Source organism: Centruroides sculpturatus, unplaced genomic scaffold (genome assembly GCF_000671375.1).
Source record: "Centruroides sculpturatus isolate CEXI.00-Female unplaced genomic scaffold, Cexi_2.0 scaffold1164, whole genome shotgun sequence".
NCBI classification, from domain to species: Eukaryota; Metazoa; Arthropoda; class Arachnida; order Scorpiones; family Buthidae; genus Centruroides; species Centruroides sculpturatus.
Window position 1 is genome coordinate 199,949 of NW_019385363.1, and position 9,900 is coordinate 209,848.

Genomic DNA, 9,900 nt, shown 5'->3' on the forward strand with positions numbered 1-9,900 from the left:
CCCTTTTTTTTAGATAATTTAAAAAATATTTTTAAATGAATTTTTATTATTTAAAATTAAAAATGGCGGAAGATAAAGGCCGATATGTATATACGTTTATATGTATTTGTAGGGAAGAAAGCACTTAAAACGATCAAAGAAAAATCATCTCGGAGAAGCATTTGGTTGATTACGCGCCTGCGCTGATGTCAATTTGACATTACTGTGTTGGGGAAAAGCACAGTTAGCTGGGAACTGTTTGACAGACAACATCATGACCGGTCCCAGCTGTCTAATACCCGTTTCCATTCAAACTACGGATTACAGTGCTAACTTCAAGCGCTAGTGTAGAAGAGGTGTGTAGTCGGGTGACTGTCTAACATCTACAAACCAACTGTATCTTGTTAGCGGATAGTGCGGAATATGGCGGAAAATGACGTCAATCGCCAATTGTCGAGTCTCCATGATGCTGGACCATGGTAAATTTGCAGTGTAGTTCCGCTAAGCATTTATTTAAAATCGGCACCAGTAAAAATCGATCTTTCTAACATATTACGAAATATATATATATATACAGGACTAAAAAGATCATTTGTGGATTTATTATTGTTATTATTATTTTTATTTTTTTATTAAAAATCTGTGGATACCTGTAGAGTTTTTATGGGATTGATTGCTCTGTGGATATTGTGCTTGCGGCCGCGTTTCGCCGTTAAGTAGCATTCAAGGCGAAGGTAACCCTTGAAAATTAGCCATGGGATGTGCTATGAGTGCAGAAGAGCGTCAGGCTTTGGCAAGAAGCAAGCAGATTGAAAAAAGTTTAAAAGAAGATGGTATCCAAGCAGCAAAGGATATCAAGTTATTATTATTAGGTGAATGTTTGGATAATATACATGCCAACTTTTCTTTTATTTATTTTTTTTCTTTTAAAATTTTTTTTCTTGGTAGAAAGCGAGATTTATTCCAAGTAAAATTTATTTCAGGTGCGGGTGAATCCGGTAAAAGCACAATTGTCAAACAGATGAAGTAAGTAAAAATCTCACTTTTGCCATTCTCTTAAATAGCAGATGTTGTAGATGCGGGAGAGTATACCGCCATTTTGCGGTACTCGATGGGTGTGGTTGGGAGACTAGCTCGATGAGAGTAATGTTTTTGCAGAGCAACTAATTATTTTTATAATAAAAACAATACGAATAATAATTTTATTCTATATCTTTTATAAAGAATCCGATTCTTCCCTTCCAACTTCAATAATAGAAAAATCTACCGACTTAAGATTATTTAAATGTCAGAAAAAAAAATATATATATATAATCTATGCTTTAATTATTTTATGTACAATACGAAATATTTTGACGAATGTAAATAATTTTTTTTTCTTAAGTAAATTTTAATTATTATTATTATTTTTTTAATTTAGTCGCTTCTAACCGAAAAATAATTTATGTAAGCGATGACGGTAGATCGTTTTTTTAAGTAGTATCAGTGAATAAAAATTTTATTTCAAGGGCGAATTATCAGTAGTACTTGTGTAATTTTGTCAGTTTTCCTGGCCAGTCAGCAACCATTGGAAATCAATAGGACAGCCATGATGTTGAGGCTGAGAGAGAACTGTCGCTAACAGGTGTCTTCTCTTACAAATATTTCGATCTAATTTTGAGATTTATGCCCAAAGAATTGTTTTTCTTTCTATTTTTAATAGACACTAAAGTCATTCCTATTAATATCCGCCAGAGAAAATCTTAAAAACTCGCCATCCGACTGACCCTAGCAATACCACGAAAAGATAACTACAGGAATCTCGTATCCGTGCTATATTTTTCCAATTTTTTTTCCTTATCTAATTTCCTTGAGCCTAGCAATTATTCATCAATTAAAAAATATTTATAAAGCATTATCTGTAACGAGAATTATCCAAAAATTACACCTGCTTTCGCTGAACAGCTGCTTTCACTAACCGAACTCTAACGGTCAAATAATAGGGCATTAACGTATAAAATTTATATATTAATAGACGAAAAAAAATGTAATATAATTCCATTATTTTTATATATGAAATATTGCAGAAAGTAAATAGAATTATAACAAGTTATAATCTAAATTTGAGATCGCTTAATAGGACTTATAAAAGATGGAGTGAGTTATAAAAACAGGACTTAAATCATGTACAAGTAATATTGAAAGCGATATCCTTATCTACGAATATAAAAACATGACTAGACTGGGGCCCATTTGTCGGGTTTAAAGGCCCAGGTGTAACCTTTTATTGCCATTTTTAAATAAATCTTATATAGGAAAAAAATCGTTTGATGTAAAAAATTGTAAGGATTTAATGATATTATTTATGTAGGCATAAAGATTTTTTAATGCTACTTATGATTAAACATTATCCATTAATAGAACAATTACAGTGTCCTCGGGGCGAGGAAGAATTCTTGATAGTACTAGTTCGACCTAAAGGCAAAAATTCGTCGTACACTTAAATGCTGAGAACTTTGATAGGACAAAGTCAATGTTACTAAGTCGGTCTCCAGGTGGTATATAAGACACTGCATTCATTTACACAGCTTTTTTTTTTTGTTTAAAAATTTCTCTAGAAGAAATATATTAATAAAAGTTTCCACATTTGAAAAATAAATTGTCATTTGTCAGGGATTATTTAAATGTATAAATTATTTTAACAAATTACTTATAAAATTTCTATGAGAATTTATTAGATATATTAGAAAAAGGAGCCAAACATTAAGAGTGAGAATATTTGATAATTGTTATGTTAATAAGAAAAGTAGTACTGCCTGGAGCACTTGTTTTTATAGAATGTTATTAAGTAGAGGGTAAAATGCTAGTCAGTTTTTTATCATCCGCATTTTTTGCTTTTAATTATTTATCATATCATTTTTTATATCAAAAGAAATGCCTATAAATATGAATCTATGATATGGCATTACTATATAACATTAACTTATTTCCAAGAAATATTTTGGAATTCTTCTAAAATTATTACCTTATTTTAATCAGTTATATTCTATACTTGATACCTAAAATAATTTTTAATGTTTTTACTTCATAGAATATGTTAAGCCCTGTTTTAATTATAATTAACTAAGAAGAATTTTGATGTAAAGTCTAAAATATAATGGTTTGTAACCAACCAAGTTTCAGTACATTAAACACACTAACTAAAGAGAAGAATGGCTAAAAATATCATTTTGTTTATAAAGAATTAAATATCATAAATATGATATTTATTCTTTCATTATTTAATATATAAATAATGAGGTGAGGAGGATTGTTCAATTTTATTAATTATTGTATAAATATTTAAAATTATAAGTAGAATTTTATGATATTTGATATTTTATCAGTTTAATATTTGATACAGATACAAATCACTGTACAGAATTATACAGTTATCTATACAGATGATTGAAATAGTATTAGATTTTATCCATTTTAATTAATTACAGAGCAAAATCATTTATAATATAGTATATTGTGTGCGTTACGGTTGATTCTAAATCCATTAGAAACGGTTTTTATCTGAAATTTTATCTGGAAAACAGTGAAAATATCAATAGGAAATGGACGTAACGATTTAAAATCGAACGTATCTAAATTTTTTTTATACATAGAGAGATGCAAGATATGCCATTTCCCGACATGCGTGACGGAAACGGTCATAAATCGCAAAATAAATGTAAATCTAAGTAGAAAAATATACAAGTTATACCATAAAAAAATAAAAAATCCAGCAGAAACGATCGAAGATAAGACATCAAACATTATAAATTAATCAGAGTAGAGAGAATTATTACAAAGATAAAGCTACTAATCAACACCTTAAAAAAATAATAATAATAACCATGATACAAAGCTAATAATAGAAACAAGCCATCTGTCGGATGTTATAATTTAAAAACCAGAAGAAAAAAAAAATATATGTATATATTTCGTTAGTTAATTTTAAAAATAGAAATTAAGTGCACAAACGAGATGCAATCGGAGTTTGTAAGTATATACAATGCAATGATCCATACGAGGAATGTTCCGGTCAATACTATAGTATATACGCATGCTCGTCTGCGGCAATGGTGCCAGTAGGTCTGTTAAAGAATATTCGAAAATTTTATTTCATAATCTAGCATAATATCTATTGATCAGTATGAGTTGCAGTTTCTCGTAAATTTATTAAAAAACACGCATCTGGTCGAGATTTATTTATCCTTTATCACTCAATTTTTTTCTTTCGTGTGTAAGAAAAGCTTTGTCATTTTAAATTTCAATCATTTCCCTCCCCTACTGTAAAAAAGACAAAGAAATTTTATTGTTTAATGCTTCGTATCTATGTCAGATTTTATAATAAAAATAATTTTTACGACTTTTTTTTCTTCTTCTTCTTTTATTTTCCTATTAATATACGCTATCCTTGATTGTATTGATTACATTTCGTTATATTGTTAAGTCATTCTGTCGTATTATTTGAAGATTTCTAAGCGTGACAAATGAATTTAGAATTAGGGGAGACCGGGGCAACTTCGGCATGCGGGGCAAGTTTGTCAAGCGCNCGACCATATGATATATCATTGTCCAATTTACAATCAACATACACTTATTCTGAAATTAGAAATTTTTACGCTTGGTTTCAGGTGGCCACATCCACTCCATAAGCTTGTTCAGAAACCACTGTTTGATGCTTTTTACAATTATGTTCAAAAAATATGGAAGAAAAGACTATTTATAATTTCTAGTTTTACATTTTAGTTTTCACTAAAAGCCGAATACTTTATTTCATTGACGATATTGGAGTGCTGCAGCTCTCGATTTTCACTCCGAAGAAACAGGAAATGATCGCACAGCGACCGAAGAGGCGGCCTTATCAAAGACGACCAATCCGAGGACAAAATCGAATCATCCTCAAATCAAATCCAATCAAATCATCCTCAATCAAGCCATCCATTAGTGCACACAAGGCGGAAAGAGTTTAAAAAAAACGATAGGCGGATGATGATAGGCGAAATTATATCTTTCAATGTATTTACCTCCGTATAGAAAGTATAGAAAATTTTTGTTGGATTTCTTTTCTACCAATAAGTCACGTTTACAAATTTGAAATTAAAAAAAATTAATTAATGACTATAATCAAATAGACATTAATTAATACTATTGTTAAACAATTCTTAGTTATCAGTTCTATTTGTAGAAAGTTATTGTTGAATAAATTTAGTTCTTATAGCATCAAAAAAATTTAAAGATGAAACTTTGTGCTTTTTATATATTTATCATTATTCAAAGAGTAAAACTTGAAAAAATATTAACGTTTTCATACGATAAGCCAACAAATTTTTTTCGGATAAATTCTAGATACATCAATAGTGAAATGAGCAAAGAAGAAAAGAAAGATGTTGTGCATATGCACAATCTTTTTAGAAGTTTGATTGAACCACCAGCGTCTGATATGAAATTCTTAGTAAGTTTTATAAATGTAATTTAACAATCAACATATTTTAGCTTCATAAAACTCAATTTGATGTACAGTACAATCGAACTTTGATTTAGAGGCCCATTTTCTCGTCTTTGAGATTGGCACTAAATCAAGTGTAAAGTGTGACGTTAAACCGAACTACTTCAAAACGTACATTACAAGAATTATGTATACATAATTCTTAGTATTGTCAGAGTCGTAATAGCGTTTATTCACAAGCTTTAGTTTTGTAAATTTGAAGTCATATGATATGGTGATGCAATGCAATTTGAAATGCAAAATCATACATTTAATAATTCACAGATTCTAAAATGTTCTCTTTCTAATATTTAAGGAGATCTGATCACAAAGTATGTACTAGCGCTTTACGAGGATTGCGCTGTTTAGGAGGATGCTATATCGATGTTTGTCTTTACTCGTTCTCTCCTCTCTCTCTTGATCTCTCTGGATCTCTTTTTGTCTTTTAATGTGCATCTCTCTCTCTCCTTATTGTTTCGTTATATTTTTTTTCCGTTCATCTTTTCAACGTGATCAAGTCACGTCATCCGTTTCTCTTCAATAATATCATCTACTCCCCGCTCACATTTTTCTCTATATCTCTCCATTGATATACAAAAAGTATTAAGACTGTAAATAATTGGGCTGCAATTTGAAAAATTGTAGACTTATAAATACAAATTGCCGTCTGTCTGTCTTTCCTAAATCTCGAGAACGAAGTTGGATAGTGAAAAATGGAAATCGTAGGGGCATGAGGCCCCGATTAGCTTTATACGAACTTCCGATGAAGTTACGTTATTTGGATTCCGGTTTGAAGTTACGTTATTTTAATTCAAAGCTTTCTCACTGAAAGATGTTAAATAGATGACCGACACGACTCTATTGTTAAAGAAAAAGTGTGTTGTACAGGAGCAAGCCACTACTAATTTGAGGTAGAGAGCATATATTTTAAATTAAAAATATGATTAAAAATTGCAGCCCTGTATTGTGATACTTTATGTTTAGGTCTTTGTCATCACTTTCGTTATTAAAGTTAATGAATTTGTTTTCAGGAATGGGATGAGGACTTGGAAAGACTGGCTAAGTCATGGGTATCAAACTGTTCTCTTGATTACGGAATACCGAAGCATATACCAAAAAGTATAAGAGATAGAATTGGGCAAAATATTTATAAAGGAAAACGTTATAATGTTTCTAAAATCTTGTCCATATGGTTTGCGGAAAAAGAATATTTTCGTACTAGAGTAAATAGATGCATAAAAATTAACGGTTGCTCAAGATATCAAGTGGTGAGTTATTTTAATGTAATGAATGAATTTTAATCGGTTTTATTTTAAATTTATAAGAAACTCATATCATTTCTCCGCCTGTGATCTATAATTTGTGTTTTCGTCAATTTAATATGTAGAAGCAGTCACGGCCCACGAAGTTCTAAAATCCTAATGCATAATTTTATTTTCCTGTTTTCTGTCTCGTATTATTATGCAACCCTTATTTGCTGTATGACCACGGAATAAAATTATGCATTAAGATTTTAGAACCTCGCGGGTCGTGACTGCTTTTATAAAGGCGTCTAGGGTTGTCTCAACCCTAGACGCCATTGCGCATAGGAGAAAAAAAGAAGTCTATTATGAAAATAGGATAGTTACTTCAGAAAATGAGTTAGTTTATATTAGTAAACAAATTCACAAATGAAATTAGAACTTAATTCACATTAAATATATTAAATACTGTACACTACATTGTAAATAATGCATTTGCTTTGACTTCGAAATTATTATCCGGACTCGTAGAAGGCGTCGGATCCATAATCAAATTAATTCAATAATTCAATACAAATGTGTGCTACTGTAAAGAAAGAATAAACAAGCAACGAGTTGCTCAACTTTCACGGCAACATTTAAAATTTTGGTGGTGCTATCTGTTATCATATTTTATTTAAAGACCGTTTTATAGTTGTGATTATTATAAAATGACAAAAAGCTTAATTCCGAGGACAGGGATGAGTTTTATAAAAAAAAAAATTGTAAATGCTAATAACGAGTAAAATCTCATTAAGTCCGACTCTATTGGAGATACACACGACACTATTATCTCCCCACCCGTCGATCTTTAACCACTAAAATTTAATAGCATCAATCCACCTAATAAACAAACCTCCCTGAAAAATTTCAGAAATTTTCGACAAAAAGCACAGGAGTTATTAAACTTCAAAGAGGGTGAACAAAATCGTCCCCAGACACACTCTAACATCTATACATACAGAAAAACCCCCGAATTTTTTCGTATTTCTCGACTTTTCATGGTGTCCTAAGTCCAAATATGTAAAAATCTTGCAACTTAGTAAGAAAAATGCTTGCGGCTTGAAGCTTACGAAGTTCGCTTGCGGCTTGCATCCAGAAAAGGTTACGCATCAGTGGTTTCTATATTAAATATAATATAGGTATGCGCCGCTTAACGAAGGTAATACGTTAGAGAAGTACAGTACGTTGACATGGTACAAACCTCAGAGAGGGTACAAACGTATAAGGTAAAGTATATTACCGTTAGATGCTATATGTATTACTACCACAATGTTAAATATTTACTTATGTAAACATAGAAAAGGTATCGTTAGCTACGAAGTTTTCATCTCCATCATAATCTTATGAGATCTTCGTAGTTAAGCGGCGCATACCTATTTTTGTAAATAATCAGAAAAACAGCAACTTAAACTAAATTTCTTCTGGTCTTAGATTTAAAAAAAATTGTTATATAATCATAATTTTCGATTTTAATATGTGTTTATTTTATAGTTAGCTTACTCTCGAGCAAAAGAAATCGGTTGTGCAAGAAATGACTGCAGAAAAACTCATTTTTTCGTTTGTTTTTACTATCCAAAGTAAAATAAATTTCTTAATTTTATTTAATTTAGTTTCACACGTTAATTCTATATATATATATATATATATATATATTGTTCCCCAGAAGGGATTTATTAGAACGAACTTATCAAATCGGTAAACCTTGTTCTGGTTGCGATAGGAGCGATGGCGGATTTTGCCACAAAAATCTTTGCAGTTAGTTTTTCTTTTAATTTTTAAAAATAATTTTATTGCATTGTTATTAGTTTGAGTTAATATAAGATGTAAATGTTAATTCCCAATTATATTTATTTGCAGTAAGTAAACCTCATTGCACGGTATTAAATATTACATGCGGTGAGTGTATACACTTTTTACCCTTAACTGATGAGTTTGCATATTTAATATTCGTAATAATTTAGCAATAATCTATAAATATGAGAAGAAATTGATCATGATTAAACAGAATTCGATGAGATGCAAAAATATTTTGCCATGGATGTTTTTATAAACTGATAAATTCGTCTCATCTCACTCATATTTTTTCGCTATAGTTTGATTTAAATAAATAAAATTAGTTTTAATATAAAAAGTTAATGATAATTTTGAAATACAGGTTGTCCATTGACATGTTTAAATTGTGGAATTTTACATAAGAATAATTGTACTTGCACTTGTAAAAATGGTTGGGATACATTGGATTGTTCAGGTAACGTTGTTTGTATGTTTTCTTTTTGTTATTATAATATTAATAATTTATGAAAATTGAATTGAAGCTTAATATAAATTGAATTTTATGTCGTTTTAATTGATTCTTTCCATTATTAGTTTCCTGTAACAATAAGAAATTTGCGTGTGGAAGATCCGAAGAATTTCGCGATAAAAGATATTGTTCTCGAGACGATCAAAAAGTAGGAAAAGTTTACTGTAGAAAAATGTGTGAAAAATGTAGTGAGTGTTTCTTATATTTTGTATATATTTTAATTTAAATGTCGAAATACATGTATCGATAATATTTTTAGAGATCGTTGATTATAATGATTTATCAAATTCATGCTGTGAAGGTAAAATCTGTGAAAATGGATATGTTCTAAACACAACAGGAAATGCTTGTAACTGTTATTTACTTTGTCCTGGACCGTATTGTGGTAAATTTCATTACTATCATTATGATAACAGCTATGTTATTTATGTATGAATTAAACGAATTTGCAATTTATACATAAATAGAAAACAGAAATTTGATCTACTTAATTACGATCCTCTTACTTTTAATTCTAAGAAACATGCTTAAAACTTTTAATTTTATTTTATAGGCCTTCTATTATTGATTTAATTAACTTTATGACAATTATATAATTTATTATTATTGCATTTTTAAATTAAAATGAATAAAAATAAATGAGGAATTATATAATAAATAAAGAATATACAGGATTAATGTATATAACAGAAAAATATATTAAAATATATTAAGATTCTGTTTAAAATTTATTAACAATTTATCCTGCTTGAAATAAATTCATTTGCATACAAATAAGATTAATTATTATGTTTCATTTCATATTTGATTTATAATATTTATATTTATATTATAAT

At 29.4% G+C, this 9,900-nt stretch overlaps 2 protein-coding genes across 6 annotated transcripts in view; both read left to right on the forward strand.

Annotated features, from left to right (window-relative positions):
- The window catches only part of LOC111638148 (guanine nucleotide-binding protein G(o) subunit alpha-like), a 14,638-nt gene that overhangs the window by 2,084 nt on the left and 2,654 nt on the right, over positions 1-9,900 (forward strand). Inside the window, exon 2 of the mRNA XM_023383792.1 lies at positions 963-1,005. Coding sequence (XP_023239560.1) covers positions 963-1,005 — 43 coding nt within the window. The remainder of the gene's footprint in view (positions 1-962; positions 1,006-9,900) is intronic.
- LOC111638138 (peptidase inhibitor 15-like) overlaps positions 4,561-9,900 on the forward strand; it is a 6,440-nt gene continuing 1,100 nt past the window's right edge. The window contains exons 1-8 of one of the 5 annotated variants that reach the window (XM_023383779.1): positions 4,561-5,446; positions 6,511-6,747; positions 8,254-8,339; positions 8,426-8,517; positions 8,620-8,658; positions 8,918-9,022; positions 9,130-9,252; positions 9,324-9,449. In XM_023383779.1, the coding sequence (XP_023239547.1) occupies positions 5,231-5,446; positions 6,511-6,747; positions 8,254-8,339; positions 8,426-8,517; positions 8,620-8,658; positions 8,918-9,022; positions 9,130-9,252; positions 9,324-9,449 (1,024 nt within the window). In that variant the 5' untranslated portion in view covers positions 4,561-5,230. Of the gene's footprint in view, positions 5,447-6,510; positions 6,748-8,253; positions 8,340-8,425; positions 8,518-8,619; positions 8,659-8,917; positions 9,023-9,129; positions 9,253-9,323; positions 9,610-9,900 lie in introns of those variants that run through there. The other 4 variants (XM_023383778.1, XM_023383780.1, XM_023383781.1 and 1 more) reach the window with 4 other exon arrangements.